At 52.0% G+C, this 25,056-nt stretch overlaps 1 protein-coding gene across 1 annotated transcript in view; it reads left to right on the top strand.

Annotated features, from left to right (window-relative positions):
* Positions 1-25,056, top strand: part of CREB3L1 (cAMP responsive element binding protein 3 like 1) — a 44,922-nt gene that overhangs the window by 6,356 nt on the left and 13,510 nt on the right. Inside the window, exons 2-3 of the mRNA XM_050757603.1 lie at positions 16,803-17,031; positions 24,653-24,837. Coding sequence (XP_050613560.1) covers positions 16,803-17,031; positions 24,653-24,837 — 414 coding nt within the window. The remainder of the gene's footprint in view (positions 1-16,802; positions 17,032-24,652; positions 24,838-25,056) is intronic.

The following is a 25,056-nucleotide window of genomic DNA, read 5'->3' as shown; positions in this document are numbered from 1 at the left end:
CCCAAAAATCAGATCTAAGTGTTCAAGAGGTGTACTTACGTTTCCTGAAGGGGTCCTGGGGTTTTCAGGATCCTGGAATGGCCAGCCCTTAGGGTGGTGGGGATGCAGGGTCCCACAGAAGTGCTGTCTGCCCCCCGACAGGTTGTGAGGTCCCTCCGGCTTCCCTGGACCAGCCGGGAATTCATTTGCTCATTCATTAATACACATGTCCATTCCTTCAGCAACTGGGCACTGAAGGAACATCTATGCTGGTGCCAGGGTAACCTGGATGAAGAAAACACACTTGACCCTCCAGTCGATCACAGACAAATGAGAGAGAAAGAGAGCGAAATAGGCAGTATCAATACCATGGTGGATGCCATGATGGAGCAGAGCATGGCAGGAGGCTGAGCCAGGCTACAGGTCATGAAAGCTTTCTCAGAAGGTGATCTCTGCACATGCTGCCCCAATTTCCCTCATCCTTAGTGGCAAAGGACTTATTAGAAGGCATTTCTGGCCAGGTATGGTGGCTCACGCCTGTAATCCCAACACTTTGGGAGGTCGAGGCAGGTGGATCACCTGAGTTCAGGAGTTTGAGACCAGCCTGACTAACATCGTGAAACCCCGTCTCTACTAAAAATACAAAAAAAAAAATTAGCCGGGCATGGTAGCAGGTGCCTATAACCCCAGCTACTTGGGAGGCTGAGGCAGGAGAATAGCTTGAACCCAGGAGGCAGAGATTGCAGTGAGCCAAGATCGCACCATTGCACTCCAGCCTAGGCAACAAGGGCAAAACTTTGTCTCAGAAAAAAAAAAAAAAAAGGCATTTCCACAGGGACTGGGGCCATGTTCCTTTTACCGAACACATATAGGCATGATTATCCATTGTGCAGATAAGAAAACTAAGAGAGGGGAATATATTAACTCCACTCAAGGGCAGGAGTCCTACAGAGAGAGTCAAAGAGGGGAGCGAGAAGAAGCTACAAGCAAGTTCTCTTGTTGTTCTGGTTTGAGCTTTGCCCTCTAGAGCAAGAAAAATTCAGGATCTTTGATATCAGAGGGTCCCTGCCTTCATCCTCACCCACTCCCATCCTTAGGGCACCTTGGATGCTTAGAGCTTTATGGGCAAAGCCAGATCCCCTGGACAAGCTCCCACATCCCATTTCACACCCTATCCTCAGATTCACCCCAGGATGCTGTTCCCCAGCCCTTCTGGGGACTTGGACCTTTGCTCCCTGCAACTCCCAGGACTCCTCAGGAGACTCTGTTTCTGTCTGCCCTGGCCTGGCCTGGCTGCTGCACCAGGAGAGGGGAGCATAAAGGACATCCCTGTTTTGTGTCTTCTCCCTATACCATGTGCTTCATGCGAGTCCTGGTACCGAGGCCCTCCTGGAGCATCTCTCTCTGGGACCTGGCTTGCCCTTGAACCTCCCTCAAGAAACCAGCTCCAGATGCTGTAGAACAGTCTGTTCCTCTGGAAGTCTCAGCACTCCTGGGGGCAGGATAGAGGAGGAAGATTTGGGTGGAGTTAAGTCAAGACCATGAGCATTGCTCTGGCTGGAACTCTGTGTAACCCTCTTGAGCAGCCCTGGGGAAGCCAGACTGAATGGCAGGACCCTGGACCAGGACTGGGGAATGCGTGGGAGTGGGATTGTCTGGTTGAGGAGAAGCTGGGAGAGGCAGGAAATGCCCCAGGACTCTGACCCTCAGAGGAAATATGTCAAAGGTATTGATTTCCTTGGAATGTCAAAGATCTTGATCCCCACCTCCTGGACACACCATATTGTCTACAAGGTCAGTTTGATAGCTGGAGCAACCATGGGCTTCCCTGCTGCCGGGTTCAGTGTGCCTCCTCCCCCAATTCCTCTGGGACAGAGCCTTCACTGCCGCTTCCTTGGCCCTTGGCTCATGGCCCGGAAGCCACTTCACCCATCAGAGAGAGGCTGACACATCTGGGCTGGGATGTGTGGTCCAACATAACAGCTGGACAGCAGCAGCCACTGGTCCCTCCTCTCCTTCCAAAAGAATAACAAAAATGAAAGTAATGATGGAGTGAGGCAGGCTCTTCAGGCCTTCATGGAGAGCCAGGAGGCAGGTTTCAGGCAGTGACTGAGGGGAGCTCACTTTGGAGGCAGACGGGTCTGAGCCTTTGCCCGTGGGTTCCTTCCACCTGGAATACCCTCACCCCTCTTCACCTCATTTCCCTCACTTGCTGTGTGACCTTAGGCAAATCACTTTCCCTTTCTGGGCCTTGCCCTCCTCATTTATGAACCAAACTGAGGGTTCCCTGAGAGCAGGGTGTGTCAGTCAATTATTTTTGGCTATTCTCTAGGTACAGCTATAATGACTGAGTGCTCAGGAAATGTTTATTTATTGGATGGATGGAAGGAAGGCAGGATGGAGTAGGGTGGGGACAATAGAGGAATGAATAGGTGGGTGAATAGATAGTAAAAGAAAGGACACTTCTACATTTCCAGCTTTGAGGGTCCTCTTTTCTAAAGTAGATTCATTCATTCATTCATTCATTCGATTACTCAAATCGTGAATCTTAGCATAAATGCCATCTCTCCCTTTCACTTTATCATCATGGCCTTTTCTATTATGACATATTGTGCAATGGAAGAATATACAGAATGTATATCTATCAGTTATAAAGTATAATAAAATGAATACGTGAAAACTTACCCAGCTTAAGAATCAGACTCAGGGCCAGGCATGGTGACTGATGCATGTAATCCTAGCACTTTGGGAGGCTGAGGCGGGTCAGGAATTTGAGACCAGCCTGGCCAACATGGCAAAACCCCATCTCTACTAAAAATACAAAAATTGGCCGGGTGTGGTGGCTCATGCCTGCAATCCCAGCACTTTGGGAGGCTGAGGCGGGCAGATCACCTGAGGTCGGGAGTTTGAGACTAGCCTGACCAACATGGAGAAACCCTGTCTCTACTAAGAATACAAAATTAGTTGGGCGTGGTGGCACATGCCTGTAATCCCAGCTACTAGGGAGGCTGAGGCAGGAGAATTGCTTGAACCTGGGAGGGGGAGGTTGTGGTGAGCCGAGATCGCACCATTGCACTCCAGCCTGGGCAAAAAGAGTGAAACTCAGTCTCAAAAATAAAAAATTTAAAAAAGAATAAAAATAAAATACAAAAATAAAAATACAAAAATTAGCCAGGTGTGGTGGTGGGAGCCTATAATCCCAGCTACTCAGGAGGCTGAGGCAGGAGAACTGCTTGAACCCAGGAGGCAGAGGTTGCAGTGAGCCAAGATTGCACCACTGCACTCCAGTCTGGGCAATAGAACAAGACTCTGTCTCAAAAAAAAAAAGAAGAAAAGAAAAAAGACTCAGTTCTGAATATCTTGGTCTCTCAAAGCTGCATGAGTTTGGGACAGAGGTGAGCTGTAGATTCTGAATCTACCCCACTTTGGGGAGATTTTAAACAGGAAAGTCCCAAGACCAGGTGCATACTCCCAGGCTCAACCTGTGCAGACAGCAGGTCCGCAGGTCAGACGGCAGATGATGGGGCAAGTGCTGGGGAGGTGATCCTTGCTTGAGGTGGGACATCTGCAGCGCTGCTTAGACCTGGGGGCTCCCTCTTGTCACCTGTGTGAGCTTGGGCAGGTGCTTTAACCTCTCCAGGCTTATTTCCCTCATCCAAAAGTAGGGTTCATGGTAAAACATAGGGTTCTTAAGAGAATTCCATCAGAAATTCTTGTAGAGGGCCTGGTACACCATAAACCCTCTATAAACAATAGTTGCCACTGCTGTTTTTATTCTTTTGGTTTTTAAATTTTTTTTTCTGAGACAGGGTCTCACTCTGTTGCCCAGGCTGGAGTGTAGTGGCATAAACACAGCTCACTACAGCCTCAACCTCCCAGACTCAAGTGATCCTCCCACCTCAACACCCCAAGTAGCTGGGACTACAGGCACATGCCACCATGCCTGGCTAATTTTTTGTATTTTTTGTAAAGATGGCTTTTTGCCATGTTGCCCAGGCTAGTCTCAAACTCCTGAGCTCAAGCGATCCTCCCTCCTTGGCTCCCAAAGTGCTAAGATTACAGGCATGAGTCGCCACATCTGGATAATTTTTAATTTTTGTGGGTACATAGTAGGTTAGATACTTAGGGGTACATGAGATATTTTGGTACAGGCATGTAATACACAATAATCACATCATGGGCCGGGCACGGTGGCTCATGCCTATAAAACCAGCACTTTGGGAGGCCAAGGTGGACGGATCACAAGGTCAGGAGTTCGAGAACAGCCTGACCAACGTGGTGAAATCCCGTTTCTACTAAAAATACAAAAATTAGCCGGGTGTATTGGTGCATGCCTGTAATCCCAGCTACTCAGGAGGCTGAGGCAGAAGAATTGCTTGAACCCAGGAGGCGGAGGTTGCAGTGAGCTGAGATCGCGCCACTGAACTCCAGCCTGGGCAACAGAGTGAGACTCTGTCTCAAAAAAAAAAAAAAAAATCATGTAATGGAGAGTGGGGTATCCATCCCCTCAGGCATTTATCCTTTGTGTTACAAACAATCCAATTATACTCTTCATTTTTTTATTTTATTTATTTATTTATTCATTTATTTTTGAGATGGAGTCTCACTCTGTTGCCCAGGCTGGAGTGCAGTGGCATGACCTCCACTCATGGCAGCCTCTGCCTCCCAGGTTCAAGCGATTCTCTGCCTCAGTCTCCCGAGTAGCTGGGATTACAGGCATGCGCTATGACACTCGGCTAATTTTTGTATTTTTAGCAGAGACGGGGTTTTGTTATGTTGGCCAGGCTGGTCTCAAACTTCTGGCCTCAAGTGATCCGCCCGCCTCAGCCTCCCAAAGTGCTGGGATTACAGGTGTGAGCCACTGCACCCGGCCCTCTTAGTTATTTTAAAATTTAATTATAATTGACTATGGTCCCCTTTGCTGTTTTTATTCTGATTGTTGCTGTCATTGTCTAAAAGGAAGGCCCACAGCATTTGACAGCCCTTGCAGGAATATCCCACCTTGTCCAGCCCTGCAGAGCCCTGATCACAGGGATTTTATTTTTCTATCTGTCTCAATTCTCTGAAGATGGGAGGCTCTTTGGGTAAAGCCAAAAAGCCCCAGGACCCTTCTCAGGGCTCTTTCTGGGCAGCAGGAGAGGGATGGCCGGGAAAGGAGCAAAACCAGATCCCCAGGATGAACCCAGTGTGTGGAGTGGGGGCTCATATTTTGTATCTGGCCCTGGACTAGGTGCTGCAATGGGGCAGCAGGATCATTCCTTCAGCAACCAGTGTTGTTGTGGGTGCTTTAGAACACGGGCTCTGCGATCAGAGCTTGGGTTCAAATCCCCGCTTGACCACTTGCTAACTGAATGAACTTGGGCAAGCTACTTAACTACTCTGAGCCTCAGTGTCTCATCCATAAAGTGAGGGTACTAAGAAGACCCACTTTATCCTTTGAAACTTAAATGAGCCACTACATGCAGGGAGTTAGAGCAGTGCCTGGTACATAAATATTCACTGTTGTTATATTATGATCATTACTATTAGGCAGAGTATAAATGGGGCCCTATTTGAGACTCTGCAGAGGGTTCAAGGATGAAATCTGGCCGGGCGCGGTGGCTCACGCCTGTAATCCCAGCACTTTGGGAAGCTGAGGCAGGCGGATCACTTGAGGTCAGGGGTTCGAGACCAACCTGGACAACACAGTGAAATCCCATCTCTACCAAAAAATACAAAAATTAGCCGGACATGGTGGTACGTTCCTGTAATCCCAGCTACTTGAGAGGCTGAGGCAGGAGAATTACTTGAACCCAGGAGGCAGAGGTTGCAATGAGCCAAGATCGTACCACTGTACTCCAGCCTGGGCAACAGAGTGAGACCCCGTCTCCAAAAAACAAAAAAAAAGAAACCTTTCCTTGATCCTACCCTAAAGAAGGGTAACGTTTAGAAGGATAGCTGGATCCCATTGTGTGTAATTAGAGTTCAGGGCATGATATCAGCCAATGACGGAACAGTCTGTAAGTGCTATGGTAGAACAGACAGGGAGATGACTCTTCGAGCTTGGTGATCAGGGAAGGCTTCTTGGAGGAAGCAGCATTTGAGTTGGCCCCTTAAAGGATAGGAAGAGTTAGAATGAGGAGATAAAGAACAAAACACTGCAGGCACCAGGAGAGGTATAAGCAAAGGTCCTACAGCCATGGGGACCACAGCAGGTTTAAGGAGCTGGGAGTGGTCCGTCCAACCAGGTTGGAGAGAAGAGAAAATGAGGGGGCTCCAGCTCTAGTGGTAAGCTGGGATCAGTTTCTGACAGTCCCTGAGTATCACGCTGGGGAGCTGGGAGTTTTTCAGCAGGCAGGAGGGAGCCAATGATAGTTCTGGGTTGTACCAGGTGATGGTCACCAGCTCCTCTGAATGGTCTCAGTGCTTGGGGCCCTGCAGTCCATCAGGGGTATCTCAGCTGTCGCCCTGTCTGGGTGATCAGGGACTCTCCCCCAGGGGGAACAGAATTGTGGGCCCTCCCTGAGCCCAGGGTAGCTGAGGGCAGCAGCTGACTCCAGGTCTCTTCTCTCCTCTGACTTCTACCCTGTGCCCTGATGTGACTCTCGCACTGGGCCAGGAGTACCAGTTCCCTTCTGGCTCCTTCATCCCCAGCACTGAGAGCCAGGCTGGCCTGGGGAGGCCCAAGGCAACTCCGCCCTTGCAGAGGGACAGGCTGTTCCTCTCCGGGGCTGAGAGCTCCAGCCTGAACCATGTCCTGGCTCCTGGCCCAACACCAGGACCCTAACAAGGTTCCCCCATCCCGTCCAATACTCCAGGACCCTCCACCATCAGACAAAGCACGTCCCTATGAACCCCAGGGGCCTAGAAGGGTCTGAACCCTCCTGAGCCCAGCCCAGCCTGGCACACTAGCTCCTTGACCCTCCCACCCATTGGCTGGGACAAGATGCCCAGAGCCCCACTCACCATCCTTCCAGCCCTGCCCTCTGCCGCCCCAAGGCCTTCACCCCTTTCTCTCCAGGGCTGCAAATCAGTTCCACATTTGGGATCTGGCATGCACTATCTGCTCAGAACTCTCTCCTCCCAGTTAGCTCCCATCTCCCTCCACCCCACAAGTTCAGTCCCTGGGGTCTGCGGGAGGGGAAGGGCTCCTGCCTCTGACAATCCCTTCAGAGGACTGAGAGGGAGCCTGACTGTGGCACCGTGCCAGAGGGACGGTGGACAGGAGGCCTCCCAGGGAGAGATGAAAGAGGAGGAGCCGAGGGGGTGGGTGGAGGCAAAGCTAGAGCAAGCAAGGGGACGACGGGTTGGGGGTGGGGAGGGAAGGAAGGTGGTAGTTCCCAGCTCAGCACATTCCTGAGACATCTGGACGCACTGGAAGGGCCCCAGCTGGCCTGCATGACTGTGGCTCTAGCTTCTCTACTCTGTGATGTCAGGACCCAGCACTCCCCACTCCCCTCAGAGTCCCACTGGCCTGGGGGCCATTTGGGGCTGAGTACTGGGGTCTCTTCCCCAGACCCCTGACCCTCAGTGAGCAAGAAGGAGGCCCCTGGGGCAATGGAGGAAATGCCTGCCACAGAGGTGGGCCTGGACATGGGGGTAGGAGGGAGGCACTGAAGACCCAGTGGTTTGCCCATCCGACTGACTCAAGGAAAAGTGTGCCTTTGGGCTGGTGTCAGTCCTTCTTTCCTCCTTGGAAGGGAGATAGAGACAAATGAATGACTCTGGAAATGGCTGCTTACCTTGGGCTGCGTGACCCTGGGCAAGTGTACTCCCATCCCCAGCTCTCGGTTTTCCTCATCTGTAATAATAACAGCTACATTTAATGAGAGCCTTCCTCCTATATGTCCTGCATTATATAAAGCACTTTACAATTGTTATCTCATTTAATCCTCACAGCAACCTGGTGGGGTGGGTACGAATGTTCCCATTTTATACTCAGGACTGAGGCTTAGAGAGGTTAAGTAACTTGTCCAAAGCCTGCACAGTGTGTAGGAGAACCAGGATTAGAACCAGGTCTGTCTGACTCCCTTGCTCATAACCATTGAACTGCTTTGCCTCTGCACATAATTACGGGTGGACTTACTGATGCCAAAATTCCTTTCTGCTCGAAAATTGTAATGATTTCTTTTGGCCATTGTGGGGCTCTTCAAGAAGGGCAAGGGCAGGCATTAGTCACCTACTGGGTGGGGGAAGGAAGGCAGAGACAGCTGGCTTTGAAGCATCGGGTGGGTCAAGAGTCTTTGGTGGTCTCCTCCCATGGAGGCCCAGAGAGCTCCAGACCCCAGGGACTGGAGTCATTAGCCTAATCCCCAGCTGAGCCCGGGGGTCCCACACCTTCCCTGAAAGAAGAGAGTAAATAAGGAGAGAGAATACCACTCCCTCCAAAAATAAAACCTGAGGACAACTCAGACAGGCCAGGACCGCTGAGGATGTCAGAGGCCGAATGCTGAGTACACTGAGGAGAGGGGAGGCCAAGGGAATTCCAGCCAGAGCGAGGCGGTAGGCTCCAGGCGAGGAGGGCCTTCCAGCTGGCCAGAGGCCGGGAGAGCAGCCCTAACAGGTTGGCCACTGTGTTCTGTTTATACCCTTAGGCCTGACTGGGTCTGGGGGGGACAGCGATTCCAGCACTGAGTGGAGTCTGTGCTTGCCAGGTACCTGGTCTGGCTAGGGCTTAAGAATAGAAAGGCTTGGGGAAGGAAGAACCACCTGGAGAATGGGTACAGCGGCCCCACTAGGGAGGAGCCGAGGGAAGGAGTCCAAACACATGGAAACTCTGCCTGGAGCAGAAGCAAGCTGGCATCAGAGCAAGATTCGGGATGGTCATTCCTGGAGGCTCTCTGCTGCAGAAAACAGGGCCTGAATCCATAAGCTGTCTGACACACTCCTTCATTCACACACTCATCCAGTCGGTCAGTCACTCAGCAAACGCCTGAGCACCCACTGTGTGCTGGGACCAATGCTAGGCTTTGCAGATTTGGACAAGAATTGGACACAGCAAGACATAGAGGCAATACGGCTGGATCATTTGAAGCTATACCAAGGAACTTGCACTCTATCCTAAGAGTAGAAGGAAGCCATATTCATTGATGGCTCCCTACTACCCTTAGGATAGAGTACCCTTGGGATAGAGTACAAGTTCCTGATCGATGGAGCAGAGAAATGACACAGTGACTTCTAAGTTTTAGAAGATCCTTTTTTTAGAGACAGGGTCTTGCTCTGTTGCCCTGGCTGGACTGTAGCAGTGTAATCATAGTTCACTGCAGCCTCAAACTTCTGGGCTCCAGTAATCCTCCTACCTCAGCTCCCTGAGTGACTGGGATTACCCACCACACCTGGCTAATATTTTTTAATTTTTTGTGTGTGGAGATGGGATCTCGCTATATTGCCCAGGCTGGCCTCAAACTCCTGGCCTCAAGCAATCTTCCCACCTTGGCCTTCCAAAGTGGTAGGATTACAAGTGTGAGTCCCCTTGACTGGCCTAGAAGATCTCTCTTGATGTAACGTGGAGGATGCTCTGGAGAGGGATCAGAGTTCGAGGCTTGGACTTACCTTCATAGTCACACCATTGGTCAGAAAGCCTTTTAAGAGCAGGAATTGGATCTTGTTCATCTCTGTATCCACAAAGCTGGGCACCCAGTAGGTGCTGAGTAAATACTGAATGAATGCATGAATGATGAATAAATGAATGTGACTAGATGCCCTTATTCTCCAGAGGCCCCTGGCACCAACCCTGGCACTCGATTTCCAGTGTCCTAAGCTGTCCTGCAGGGTTCCCCTGCCTATAGACCAGCGTCTCCAGCAGCCAGACCGTAGGCTGCTGTGCCCTCGGAGGTGCCAGACAGAGCTAATCCCAGCCCTGGGCGGCGGCACTCGCTGCCATCGCTTCCTCCTGCCCAGACAGTGCCTGGTGCCCGCCCCAGGGTTGGGCCACAGCGCATGGGCCGCCTGGTGAGAAGATGCCAGGGGCTGGCTGGGAAACTGAGGAAGCTATGGCCTGACCACAGCAAGGTTACCAGTGTCAGGAGGGGCAATGGAAGGGCCAGACTAACAGGGCTAGGGGACTGCAGAGAATACACACCCTCCCCAGGACTCTGCTCTGCCTTGAAGTAGCCTGTGGCTGGCACCTGCCTGCTAATTCCTCTTTCCTTCCTTTCTCCAGCACACACTGGCAACAGAAAGCTCAGTCCCCATGTTGACGCTTTCTTCAGTCCCAGCCCTCACTGTCCCAGCCCCATGCAAGCCTGGGACTCCCAAATCTCCCTCACTGGTGTTCACATGACTCAGTCATCTCAGGCACTGAGATGCTGGCTTGGCGACACCAACATTTAGTTCTGTGGTCATGTGAGATGGTGTGTGTGTGAGAGCGAGTATGCGTGACCATGTCTGTGTGATCCTGTGTCTGGGGTGACTTCGCATGTGCGTGAGTGTAGGGGTGTGAATCACTGTCTGATCACATCTGATGAGTGTGTCTTGTTGAGTTTGCATTCACACCTGACAGTGTCAGCCTATGTGACTCTGTGAGGGTGTCTGTATGTGTGATAGCGCCTGTACAAGGCTGCACACGGAACTGTCTGAATGTGTCGATGGGTGTACTTTTCACTATGTGGTGTCGGAGATGTGGTGTTTCCCTGTGTACGAAGGAACCCCTCAGCCCACATCTGTGTAGCATGTGCACATGCGTGCATGCACACACACACACACAGAAGTATTTCTGCTTATTTGGACTTGTGCTCTGTGGTGAACAGTTTGGTAGGGGAAAATATGAAACTTCAGCAGCCGCCTTCCTTAGGCCTGTGGGGACTGGGGGCTGAGAGTGAGGTTGGAGGTTGGAACAACGTGCTCCCTTAACCCCCATACTCTGCCAGGAAGACTCTGGGAGGGACTGGCTCCAGGAACCAGGAGAACTGTTTTCTCACCGTCCAGTCCCCAAAAGGCCAGGGCAGAGGAAAAAGGCCCACGTTCTGAAGACTAATTCACTTTTCTAGACCCCTCCCAACCGCGCTTCCATAGAGACACAGAGTGTAACAGATGAGGAAACCGAGGCCAGGAGAGGAGACACCTGCCACTGCCCAGGTCTCAGAGCAGACCTGGGTCTTGAATTAGGGCCTCCAGAGTTTCAGTTCAGTGCATTTTCTCCTTCACAGGGTGGCTTTACCTCTGGGAGGGCAAGGCCTGGGTCTCTTAGGACCCCCACATACTGGATGGCAATGCTTAAGGACAGGGTGGGTCTGCTGACAACTGGGGACCCAAAGGGCCCACCTCCTCTCCCTGTTCTCACTGCCCCCCGGCCCCCCAGGCACAGCAGTGACTCAGACTGAAGGCCCTTCAGCTTGAAATAGGGACAACTTTCTAGTGACCACGAGGCAAGTAACCGTCCGGGAATGTATGGGTCAGTGTGTGTTGGGGTGTGTGGGGGGAGCTCTGTGGGCCCCAGCCTGCGGGGGGAAAGAAAGGGGGAAATGTGAGAGGCCTCTCCTCCCATCTCTCCCTAGCTCTCACTCTCTCGGAAGGAATGTCCGGGCTCAGGATTCCCCCCCCACCCCTTATCCCACAGCTCAGCCTGGACCCGCTCCGGTCTCCTCCCTCCTTTCCCCAAGCACAGACTGAACCAGCCTGGGCCGGGGGAGGGGCAGAAGTCAGGAATGGGGGTGCAAGCGCCAAGGAGCCAGGGGCCTGAGGGAAGGGGGCGCGCTGAGGCTGCTTCTGGTTAGGGAGACCCTTCTCCTACACCAACCCCAGCAGGCAGCTGCGCCCCTAGAGCTTTACCCTGTTTCTGCACTGACCTTAGGGAAGGAATTTAGGGAGGGGGAAAAACAAGGCTAGAGCCGGTACGATTACTGCCCCAGGAGAGTCCCCTCTGCAGCCACCAGAGACAGAGAACCACCAAAGCGCCCCACGGTAGGACAATTCGAGATGGAGCTGCAAGGGGATTTAAGGCCCGGCCCGCCCTTTGACTCGAGGAGGTCGGGGAGACCCTCGGTCTCCACTTCTCCCCGCGGGGGTGGGGGCGGGGCCATGCTACTGATGACGGGTTTAGGACACCGTGAGACGGCCAGGCCATTCTGCCTCGGCCCCAGACGCAGAAGGGGTCCCATGCAGGCCCGAGCCAGTGCACCCTGCGCTCCCACAGCCGCGGGCCGTCGGCGCCGGCTAGGACCCTCCTCCGCGCGAGCCCTGCACTCCTCCGGTGCCCTCCACGCCGCCACGGGCGGCTGCTCGCAGCCTCCCGCCATTGGCCAGGAGCTCTGAGGCTCCCACCAATGAGCAGGACGGATTCCGGCGAGGGGCGGCCCCGGGTGTTCCCGGGTTAACCCTTTGTGGGCCGCTCCAGGACAGCGGCACCCGGATCCTTCTCTAAAATGTAAACGGCGGGCGGCTGAGGCCGGGCTCCAAGAGGGGGTGCAGCCGAGAGGAGGGGTACGCGGGTCTGCGAGCCGGAGAGCTCGGGAACCTCTCCTCCAAGAGAGGGAAGCCGGCGCCGGCTGCGCGTGGCAGCCGAAAAGGAGCTTATATTGGCACGACTATAGGAAAAAGTCTTTAACGAGGAGGGAAACAAATCATAATATTTCCTTCGCCGGCATCCCACCCCCGTTGCCTGGAAAGGCACCCTTATAGGACGCTCACCCCCTGCAGAACCCTGTCGCCCTCAAAGCGTTGACACATGGCTCCCCTGACGTTCGTGGACACCCGGCCACCGACCCCTTCCTCTTGCTCCCCAATTTCCATCGGACAATCTAAACCTGAACTTTTGTGTGTGAAGTGGAGGGAGGGCTGGGTGTGGTTGGGGGTAGAGGGGACTAGGGGGCGTGCTGGACCGGAGGAGGTCTGAGGTCTCCAGAATGGGCTTTCCAGGGATGGGGCCAAGTGGATGCGGTGGAAAGAGTGAGAGGACCAGAAGGTCCCGCACGCGCCAGGGCAGCCGTGGACTTCACCAGCTCACTTTGCAGCCCCGGACATCACCAGCTCACTCACTGTGCGTCCTGGGTAGCTGCGTTTCCCTCTCTGGACTGGAGTTTTCTCTGCTGAGAAATAGAAGGGATGGAGCGAGGCGGGGAGCGGGGGACGGGGACTGTGGAGGAGCTTTCTCCAGTCCCTTCTGCCTCTAACTTGATGATAGAAACCAACCCTAATTGAGCCGCCATGAGAGGCCAGGCATCAGACGGAACTAGGGCCGCAGAGCTCTCTACGGGAGTCCCTGATGGCAGTGCTCCCAGGAGGGCGAGGTGGGCCTAGGGGTGATGGGACGCGCCCACTGTCCACCCAGCACCTGAAGAAGCCCGGCGCAAAGAAGACCTGGGCGTCGGAGTGTCCTCCACCCCCACCCCGCCCGCCCCTTGGCCGCCCTCCCCTTCCACTTGGCTCCCGCTGCTCTGGAAGCTCCATCCTGCTGGGTTTTGGCTGCTGTTTCTAGCAGGTGGGGTGGGGGCTGCTCACACAATGGGGCCAGCTGAGCTCTCTAAGCAGTTTCCTGCGGGCACCCTAAAAGGGTCTCTGGGAAGAACCTGGGTCATCTGCCTGAGCCAAGGCCTTCAGGGAATCCAGCCCAGATCGGAGGAAGCATCTCTCCTCTCCCAGGCCCCAGGAAGGGGCTTGGCAAACCCTTATCGCCTGAGAAGCAGCTGCTGGAGAAATACCTTAGCGGCTGACTCACCGGCTCCCTCTGTTCACAGCCCCCTCCCGCTGGGCCCAACACCAGGCCTTTGAGAGACCCTAAGGGAGAGAACTGACGGAAGCGCCCCCAGCCGGCAGGCCCGGGCTCTGCGGAGGGTGTGGCTAGCGCAGCCCTGGCTGTGGCTGGCTGGGTGGTTGGGGGGTGGTTATACCCTGTAAATGGCCTCTGTCTGGGATCACAGTGATTCTTAGAAACTCATTCAGCTCTGACTTCCTGGTACTGCCTCACTCCAGGTGTTGATGGACAATTGACATGCTGATGGCATTGCCATCTGGGTTACAAGGCCCTGTCCCTCATGAGCCAGGTGCTGGAAGCCAGCAGGTGAACAGGGTGCAAACTCTGCCTCAGGGCAATAACCGGACCCGGGAGGGTCTGCTACAGTTGTAGAAGGGGCAGTGAGGGATGGTGGGCGCCTCCCTGCTGTATTAGCTGTATTGGCTCCCTGGGCCTCAGTTTCTCTCTCTGTCAAATGCCAATATGCATTTGTCTTGTCTCATTGGATAATTGTGAAGATTAAATGAAATGATGCATAGGAGAGCACTTTGGGTTAAAAGCACAACAGAAATGTAGGATGATGATTGATTGCTGGCAAACTGGGAAGTGGGAGAGTACCCCTGCCAATGGGGCTTCTAAGCTCATTTGGTCCTGGATTATCTCATCAGGCTTTGTTTGGAGGGGAAGGCCAAACATTCCCCCGGCAACTCCCACCATTGGTCCCAAGCTCAGCTCAGGGACAGAGTTTAGGGGCTGCAGTTTTCATGATGACAATAACTAACGATGATTGAGTACTCACTCCATAGCAGGCACTGTTCTGTGTTTTGTATGTACAGTATTTACTCATTTTACCCTCATACTCCTATGAGGTAAGTACTAATCTAACAAAATTTTAGATCCTCATGGCAACACTATGAGGTAGGAACTATTATTTTCCCCTTACGGATAAGGAAACTGAGGCACGGAGAAGTTAAGCAACTCAGCAAGTGGTGGAGTTAGGAGTCAAAAGCACGTCTGTGTGACTCCAGAGCTCGTGATCATCTCCTACTCCATGCAGACAGACTCATGTGGCCCTGAACCTTATGCTCATACAGAAGACTTCTCTGCTCATTACCTTCCAGATTGGGACAGGTTCCCAGTATTCCAGGCCAGAAAGGGCCAACAACTCCAGACCTTGAAGGAATCCCCTGGCACAAGCCTTTAACCACTGAGCAGGTGGGGCTCCAGGACCTAAGGCAGTCCCCCATCCCCCATCTCTTCTGACTCACCAGCAAATTCATTCATTCAATAAATAAGGAACAAACAATAGAAACATTTATTGGACAGGCACAGTGGCTTACGCCTGTAATCCCAGCACTTCAGAAGGCCGAGGTGGACAGATCACTTGAGGCCAGGAGTTTGAGACCAGCTTAGCCAACATGGTGAAACCCCATCTATACTGAAAATACAAAAAATTTAGCTCGGCGTGGCGTGGTGGTGCGCACCTGTAGTCGCAGCTGCTTGGGAGGCTGAGGCATGCAAATCGCTTGAACCTGGGAGATGCAGGTTGCAGTGAGCCAAAATCATGCCAGTGGAATCCAGCCTGGGTGACAGAGTGAGACCCTCGCAATAAGACAGAAAGAGAAAGAAACATTTGTTTACACATTTATAATTCTTTAGAGAGAGAAAAATAACTTATAAGAACCTACTATATGTCAGCCACTGGGGTGCTTTATTAACAATAAGAGGCAATGTTTACTGAGTAATTACTATGTGCCAGGGACTGTTCTAAGGGCTGTACGTGGATTAACTTGTTTAATCCTCACGACAATCTCGGCAGGTAGGAACTATTAATATTACCAGCTGTGCAGAGGATAAAATGAAACAGAGAGGTTAATTGACCTTCCCAAGATTGTGGAGACCAAAAGTTTTCAGACTTTTTTGTTTCTTTTTTTCTTTTTTCTTTTTTCTTTTTTTTGAGGCGGAGTTTCACTCTTGCTGCCCAGGCTGGAGTGCAATGGCACAATCTCGGCTCACCGCAACCTCCGCCTCCCAGGTTCAAGCAATTCTCCTGCCTCAGCCTCCTTAGTAGCTGGGATTATACGCATGTGCCACCAGGCCCAGCTAATTTTGTATTTTTAGTAGAGATGGGGTTTCTCCATGTTGGTCAGGCTGGTCTCGAACTCCCGACCTCAGGTGATCCACCCCCACTCGGCCTCCCAAAGTGCTGGGATTACAGGCATGAGCCACTGCGCCCGGCCTGACTTTTTTGTTTCTAAGAAATATGTGTTACATCATTACCAAGTACACACATGTGCGAGCACGCACACACACATAACTGATTTGTTTTTAAATTACCAGGTATTTAACTCCACTGTGTGCTGTGCACTCTGATATTTTCTACCCTTTTTTTTTTCTGTTTTATTTTTACTTAAAATTCTGGTCGTGACCCACTAAATTGATTTCACAACCCATTAATGAGTCACCACCCACAGTTTAAACAGCACTGAGTCATAGCTGGAAGGATGGAGGCCACCATTCGAACCTAAGTAGTAGGGCTCCAGAGCCTAACCTCTCTGTATAAAGGATGGCTTGGGAAAGGACAGACACCCTGAAGTCTTGAGGACAGATGGGGACTGTGCTGCTGAGGGGACTGGAGGCTTCAAGAACGCCACCACCCTGCATCACTCTCTTCCCACATTCCAGCAAAAGATCACACAAAATTCACTAATATTGCCTTTGGAAAAGAAACTTGTTGGCGTAGACACACGGTTATTCTCTTACTTTGTCCTCACATCAGCCTATGAAGGAAGTAAGAAGGACTGAGAAACTGACTCACGCAGTTTAAGTCATTTGACCAAGGTCACAGAGCCCAGTGTCCTGTTGCCGGGTCCTGGGACTTTTTGACCCCATCCGCAGCTCACCCTTGCAGATAACGATGGTGAGGGTGGAGCTGGTGGTAGAGAGAATGGGATGACAGTGGTAATGGTCGTGATGGAAATGATGAGAGTTGGTGTTATGATTTCGGTAGTGGGGAGGTTGGTGATGTTGCTGGTATTAATGGGAATGGGCACAGTAATGGGAGGTCGCAGTGACAACGGTGGCCGTGGTGGGTGCCGCACCACCACAGTAGCACCTGCACCCCCTCCCCAAGCAAAGCTGAATTCCCTCTTCCCCTCACCTTCTCCTTCCCTAGCACTTTCCTGAGCACCTGGACCACTTCACGGAGAACATGGAGGACTTCTCCAACGACCTGTTCAGCAGTTTCTTTGATGACCCTGTGCTGGATGAGAAGAGCCCTCTATTGGACATGGAACTGGACTCCCCTACGCCAGGCATCCAGGCGGAGCACAGCTACTCCCTGAGCGGCGACTCAGCGCCCCAGAGCCCCCTCGTGCCCATCAAGATGGAGGACACCACCCAAGGTAAGAGGTGGAAGAACCTGGAGACAGCACAGGCCCAGAAGGCCCAGGAGGGAGGAAGCTCTGGGGTGACAAGAGAGTATGCCTGCAGCCTGAGACTCCCAGAGGCTCCAAGAGGAGCCACCACAAACCCCTCAGGAGGTGCTGCTCCCTGCCTTTCTGTTCTCCCTCAATTCAAAGCCAGAGCAGCACTTCTCAAAAGGGTTATTTTTGTTGACTTAAGTTAGTGGTTCACAAAGTGTGGTTCCCAGACCAGCAGCATCACCTGGGAATCTGTTAGAAATGCAGATTCTCGGGTTCCACCAAACCTGCTGAATCACAACCCTGTGGGTAGGGCCCAGCCTTCCAGGTGATTCTGATGCACACTCAGGTTTGCAAACTGCTGACTTAGAGGAGACAGGGGTAATTCAACAATGACTATGGGGCTGGGCATGGTGGCTCACACTTGTAATCCCAGCACATTGGGAGGCCGAGGCAGGTGATCACCTGAGGTCAGGAGTTCAAGACCAGCCTGGCCAATACATGGTGAAACCCCATCTCTACTAAGAAAATACAAAAACTAGCTGGGCACGGGGGCGGGTGCCTGTAATCCCAGCTACTTGGGAGGCTAAGGCAGGAGAATTGCTTGAACCCAGGAGGCGGAGGTTGCCATGAGCCAGCCAAGATCGTGCCATTGCACTCTAGCCTGGGTGACAAGAGTGAAACCCCATCTCAAAAAAAAAAATAAATAAAAGAAAAAGTATCCAGGTGTGGTGGTGCGCTCCTGTAATCCCGGCTACTTAAGAGACTGAGGCATGAGAACTGCTTGAACCCGGGTGGAGGAGGTGTAGTGAGCCGAGTTCGCACTACTGCATTCCAGCCTGGGCAACAGAGTGGGACTCCTTCTCAAAACATAGTAACAATAATAATAATAACTGGCTGGGTGCAGTTGCTCATGCCTGTAATCCCAGCACTCTGGGAGGCCGAGGTGGGTGGATCACCTGAGGTGAGGAGTTCAAGACCAGCCTGGCGAACATGGTAAAACCCCGTCTCTACAAAAATACAAAATTTACCCCAGCATGATGCCCTCCATCACATGGTGACTCTATTACACACTGCCTGTAATCCCAGCTACTTGGAAGGCTGAGGCAGGAGAATCACTTGAACCCAGGAGGCGGAGATTGCAGTGAGCTGAGATTGCGCCATTGCACTCCAGCCCTGGCAACAGAGTGAGACTCCATCTCAAAAAAAAAAAAAAAAAAAAAAAAAAGGCCGGGCGTGGTGGCTCACGCCTGTAATCCCAGCACTTTGGGAGGCCGAGGTGGGCGGATCACAAGGTCAGGAGATCGAGACCATGGTGAAACCCCGTCTCTACTAAAAATAGAAAAAATTAGCCGGGCGCAGGGGCGGGCGCCTGTAGTCCCAGCTACTCGGGAGGCTGAGGCAGGAGAATGGCGTGAACCCGGGAGGCGGAGCTTGCAGTGAGCCGAGATTGCGCCACTGCACTCCAGCCTGGGCGACAGAGCGAGACTCCGTCTCAAAAAAAAAAAAAAAAAAAAAAAAAAAAGACTGGGTGTGGTGGCTCACGCCTGTAATCCCAGCACTTTCAGAGGCTGAGGTGGGTGGATCATTTGAGGTCAGGAGTTCCAGGCCAGCCTGGTCAACATGGTGAAACCCCGTCTCTACTAAAAATACAAAAGTTAGCTGGGCGTGGTGGCGGGCACCTGTAATCCCAGCTACTCCAGAGGATGAGACAGGAGAATCACTTGAACGCAGGAGGCGGAGGTTGCAGTGAGTCGAGATCAAGCCACTGTACTCCAGCCTGGGTGACAGAGCGAGACTCTTGTCTCAATAATAATAATAATACCATCCTGACTAACACAGTGAAACCCTGTCTCTACTAAAAATACAAAAAAAGAAAAAAAAAATTAACCAGGTGTGGTGGTAGGTGCCTGTAATCCCAGCTACTCAGGAGGCTGAGGCAGGAGAATGGTATGAACCCGGGAGGCGGAGCCTGCCGTGAGCTGAGATCGCACCACTGCACTCCAGCCTGGGCGACAGAGCGAGACTTTGTCTCAAAATAATAACAACAATAATAATAATAAGCTGTAGACAAGACTCTAGAACTTCACCGCCTCCTCATACTTGATGTCCTCTGAGACGCTATTTGGGAGAGATTCCTGTACCCTCTTTTATTCCTGAAGGTAGCATTCTCTAAAGCTCCCTTCTCCCCCTAACTCCATCCTTTAAGTCAAAGAGCACCCTGAGTTCTTCCACTCAGGTAATCAGCATTCAAGACCCACATTGTGCCCCACTTAGAAATGGCCCCTTTGGGCATTTCCTCAAATACCGGTGGTTTCAAATCCTGGCTCTGTCGCTTTTGGCTGGGTGATCACAGACATGCCGCTTAACCTCTGCAATCCTCAGTATCTATATCTACAAATGCAAATAACAATAAACATTTCTATAGCACTATCCAGTCTACAGATTGCCTTCATGTTAATTATCACATTTATTTCTCATGACTGACAGGTGAGGTTGTAATCACGTTCATCATAATCCCCATGTGACCGATAAGAAAACTGAGACTTAGCCAGGTGCAATGGCTCATGCCCGTAATCCCAGCACTTTGGGAGGCTGAGGCGGGTGGATCACGAGGTCAGGAGATTGAGACCATCCTGGATAACATGGTGAAACCCCATCTCTCCTAAAAATACAAAACTTCACCAGGCATGGTGGCGTGCGCCTCTAATTCCAATTATTCAGGAGGCTGAGGCAGGAGAACTACTTGAACCCGGGAAGCAGAAGTTGCAGGGAGCTGAGATTGTGCCACTGTACTCCAGCCAGGGCGACAAAGCGAGATTCCGTCTCAAAAAAAAGACAAAAATGAAAACTGAGACTTCACAAAAACTCAGTTGTCTAGGTCACACCCACAGTAAAATGCAGAACAGAAACATAAAAGCACACCCTGATTCTCAACCGCAAACCCTTGCCACCACCACATTTGCCAGTCACGAAGGGCAGCCAGGGCTATTGGGTTGGGACCCAAAGGGCATTGGTGTGCATCCCTGTGTCTCCACCAGCCGCTGGGTGATCTTGGGCAAGTTACCTAATCTCTCTGGGCCTCTGTTTCCTCAATGATAAAATGAAAATAATATATACCTTGAGAGTTCTGGTCAGGCTTAAAAGAATATATACACAAAGTACCCTGCTAAGTGCCCAGCACATAATATATATACCAATAATTAGCAGCAGCCAAGTGCAGTGGCTCATGCCTATAATCCCAGCACTTTGGGAAGCCGAGGCAGGAGGATTGCTTGAGTCCAAGAGTTCAAGACCAACCTGGCCAACAGGTGAAATCCTGTCTCTACTAAAAATACAAAAATTAGCTGGGAGCGGAGGTGTGCGCCTGTAATCCCAGTTACTCAGGAGGCTGAGGCAGGAGAATCACTGGAACGCAGGAGGCGGAGGTTGCAGTGAGCGGAAATCATGGTACTGTACTCCAGCCTGGATGACAGAGTGAGACTCTGTCTCAAAAATTAATAATAATAATTATTAGTGACTATTTTCATTGTGCACATAGAAGTCCTATGAATACTATGTGGGGGGGCCAGGCATGCTGAGTCACACCTACAATCTCAGCACTTTGGGAGGCCGAGGTGGGAGGATTGCTTGAGCTCAGGAGTTTGAGACCAACCTGGGCGACATAGCCAAACACCTTCTCTACAAAATTAAAAATTAAAAAATTAGCAAGGCATAGTGGCACATGCCTGTAGTCCCAGCTGCCTGACAGCCTGAGACAGGAGGATATCTTAAACCCCAGAGGTCGAGGCTGCAGTGAGCTATGATGGCACCACTGCACTCCAGCCTGGGCGACAGAGCAAGACCCTGTCTCAAAAAGAAAAACAACAACAACAACAAAAAGAAAGCACTATAGGTGCTTGTAACAATGAACAGTGTTCTTATCTTATTCCTCTTTTCCCTCTAACAGACCCGGTCTTGAGTGAGTGTCTTAATTTTCTCACCTGTTAAATGGGGAGAACAATGGTACCCGCCCTCAGAGAGTTGGTAGGAGGAGTAAAGAAGCTCATGTGCCCGGGCGTGTGGTTCACGTCTGTAATCCCAGCACTTTGGGAGACCAAGGAGGGCGGATCACCTGAGGTCAGGAGTTCAAGGCCAGCCTAACCAACATGGAGAAACCCTGTCTCTACTAAAAGTACAAAATCAGCCGGGAGTGGTGGCTCATGACTGTAATCCCAGCTACTCGGGAGGCTGAGGCAGTAGAATCAGTGAACCCAGGAGGCAGAGGTTGCAGTGAGCTGAGATCATACCATTGCACTCTAGCCTGGGCAACAAGAGCAAAATTCCATCTCAAAGAAAAAAAAAAAATAGAAGTTCATGTGTGTCAAGGGCTTAGAGCTGTGCTCAGCACAAGAAGTGTGAGCTGCGTCTGATGGTCTTTGAGATCCCCCAGGGGCAAAGACAAACGTTTGTGCCTCCCCCCAGACCCCATGAGGGCAGGGACATCTACCCCTCTTAGATCAGCCCTGCAACTCCTCAGCCACCCCAAGTCTTTTTTTTTATTAGTAATTTTTTGGGGGGGCAGGGTGACAGGGTCTTATTCTGTCACTCAGGCTAGGGTACAGTGTTGCGATCTTGGCTCACCACAGTCTCAACCTCCTGGCCTCAAGTGATCCTCCCGCACCAGCCTCCCAAATTGCTGAGATTACAGGAGTGAGCCACCACACCCGGCTCCCAAGTCTATTTTTAAAGCAATTTGTCTGTGGGCCCTTTGCAAGGGGCAGCTTCCCGGAGGCCGGTGGCCTGGCCCTGTAATTTGGGAAGACTGTGGGTATTCCTGGAGCCCACGGGCAGCCTGTGGCCCAGAGCTGGGGCACTCAGGCTCCCAGCAGGGTGGGGCCTGGCCTCCAAGGTGGCCAATCAGCCACTACCCCCTCTCCCCCGCCACAGCAGGCCCCAAAGTCCAGAGTCCCCTCCAGCCCATCCTCAAATGTTGGCTCCCCTCCCCTCTCCCCTGTCTTACCCAATGCTTCAATGGCTGACAGGCAGTGGGGCCACCATGAACAGGGCTGACTTAGGGTGGAAGAATGTGGGCATCCATCAGGAAAAGGGGTGATGCCTGCCAACCCTATTGCCCAGGTGAAACCAGGAGGCCCACTAGGTGGGCAGGAGGTGGGTTCTTCCCTCAGGAAATCTAAGCCTCACCTCCCACTCCTCCCCACCGCCGCCCCCTCGCCCACCACATACCCCCAGTCACCAGGTCCTGTGGATGCTTCCTTCTAAATCTGTTCCCTCCTCTCCATCACAACTGTCACTGCCTTTGCTCAGGCCTCCCCTTCTCTCTCCTGGCCGATTTCAACACCTCCTGCAGTTCTCCCTGCCTCCATCTTGCCTGCAGTCAGTCCAGTCCCCACAGGAGGGCAGAGTGATTATATATATATACATATATATATATACACACACACACACACACACACACATATATATATATACACACTTTTTTTCTTTTTTTTTTGAGACGGAGTCTCGCTCTGTCGCCCAGGCTGGAGTGCAGTGGCTGGATCTCAGCTCACTGTAAGCTCCGCCTTCCAGATTCACGCCATTCTCCTGCCTCAGCCTCCCGAGTAGCTGGAACCACAGGTGCCCACCACCACACCCGGCTAATTTTTTGTATTTTTAGTAGAGACAGAGTTTCACCTTGTTAGCCAGGATGGTCTCGATCTCCTGACCTCATGATCCACCCGTCTCCGCCTCCCAAAGTGCTGGGAGTACAGGCCTGAGCCACCATGCCCGGCCATATTTTTTTAATTGATTTAATTTTAGAGACAGGGTCTCACTCTGTCACCCAACTGGAGTGCAGTGGTCTGATCATAGTTCATTGCAACCTTGAACTCTTGGGCTCAAGCAATCCTCCTGCCTCAGCCTCCCAAAGCTGGGATTACAGGTGTGAGCTACCACACCCAGCCATAATCTTTCTTAAAATTTCAAATTTGGGCCAAGTACAATGGCTCACGCCTGTAATCCCAGTACTTCAGGAGGCTGAGGCGGGTGGATCACTTGAGCTCGAGACCAGCCTGGGCAACATCAGGAGACCTCATCTCTACAAAGAAATACAAAAATTAGTTAGGCATGGTGGCATGTGCCTGTAGTCCCAGTTACTTAGGAGGCTGAGGAGGGAGAATCAATTGAGTCAGGAAAGTCAAGACTGCAGTGACTCATGATGGCACCACTGCACTCCAGCCTGGGCGAATGAGTGAGATCCTGTCTCAGTAAAAAACAAAAACAAAAACAAACAAACAAAAAAAAACACCTAAAAAAAATTATAAATTTGAGCACATGCAAAACTCTTCAGTGGCTCCCCATTTGCTTTAGGATAAAGTCACATATCTGAACTTACCCAGCCTCCAAGGCCAAGTCACCCCCAGTAGCCTCTCTGACTCCATCTTCCACTCCCCTTTGCATTCCAACTTTGCTAAACTGCTTGTGACTCTTCCTATATCCCCAGCACCTAGCACAGTTCTCAGCAAATGTTTACTAAATAACAATAGCTGTATTTTAACACTGGCTTGTGTTTATTGAACACTTATTCCTTTTTTTTCTTTTTTTTTTCCGAGACAGAGTCTCACTCTGTCTAGGCTGGAGTGCAGTAGCACAATCTTGGCTCACTGCAACCTCTGCCTCCCAAGCAATTCTCTCTCTCTTTTTTTTTTTTTTTTTTTTTTGAGACAGAGTCTCACTCTGTGCCCAGGCTGGAGTACAGTTGCACGATCTCAGCTCACTGCAACCTCTGCCTCCCGGGTTCAAGCGATTCTCCTGCCTCAGCCTCCCCAGTAGCTGGGACTACAGGCATGTGCCGCCACAACTGGCTAATGTTTGTATTTTTAGTAGAGACGGGCTTTCACCATGTTGTCCGGGCTGGTCTCGATCTCCTGGACTCAAGCGATCCGCCTGCCTTGGCCTCTCAAAGAACTGGAGTACAGGTGTGGGCCACTGCACCTGGCCACTCAAGTGATTCTCCCACCTCAGCCTCCTGAGTAGCTGGGATTATAGGCACACACCACCACACCCAGCTAATTTTGTGTGTGTTTATTTTTGGTAGAGATGGGATTTCGCCATGGTTCCCAGGCTGGTTACGAATTCCTGGGCTCAAGCGTTCTGCCTGTCTTGACTTTCCAAAGTGCTGGGATTACAGGAGTGAGCCACGGCACCCAGCCTGAACATTTGCTTCTCACCAGTGTTAAGTATTAACACTCACAGTGTTAAGTGTCTTATGTACATTATACTACTTAAGCCTCAGAATTCTCTATTAGGTTCTTTCCCCATTTTACAGATGAAGAAGCTCAGGCTCAGAGAGGTTAAGCAACTAGCCTAAGGTCACACAGCCAATCAAGAGGAGTGTGAATCTGGTGCCCAAGCTCATTCTGTAAGCTGCTGAATGAAGAGGATGTCCTCCCCTCTTCTGGCCCAAGACAATTCCCCCTCACCTCACAACCACCCTCTTTCCCGCCTGCCCCTGGTATATCCCAACAGCTCTCTTCAGTTCAGCCTAGAGCAGCTCCCAGGGGGCAGGCAGGGGACTGAGACCTCTGCCCTGGAGTCCCCTGAGCCTTTCCCCTTCCCCTAGACGTGGAGCATGGAGCGTGGGCGCTGGGACACAAACTGTGCTCCATCATGGTGAAGCAGGAGCAGAGCCCGGAGCTGCCTGTGGACCCTCTGGCTGCCCCCTCGGCCATGGCTGCCGCGGCCGCCATGGCCACCACCCCGCTGCTGGGCCTCAGCCCCTTGTCCAGGCTGCCCATCCCCCACCAGGTGAGCCTGGGGATGGTTTGTAAGGGCTGAGGGAGGGAGGAGGGCTGGTGGGTCTGCGGGAAGAGTTGCCCAAAGCCCTGTGCCCCAGGGCTCTGTGAACAGGAAGACAGGAGCCTCAGGGCTGAGGGTGGGAAGCCTCAGCCCAGCCCAGGCCTCCGCCTGCTCCACTGGCTGCCCCTTCACCATCCTGCAACGGGCACAAGCCACAGCCCCCTTGGA

This window comes from Macaca thibetana, chromosome 14, assembly GCF_024542745.1.
Source record: "Macaca thibetana thibetana isolate TM-01 chromosome 14, ASM2454274v1, whole genome shotgun sequence".
In the NCBI taxonomy this organism is placed as follows: Eukaryota; Metazoa; Chordata; class Mammalia; order Primates; family Cercopithecidae; genus Macaca; species Macaca thibetana.
The sequence above is the reverse complement of the archived record's forward strand: the minus strand, read 5'-3'. Positions and strand labels throughout refer to the sequence as shown.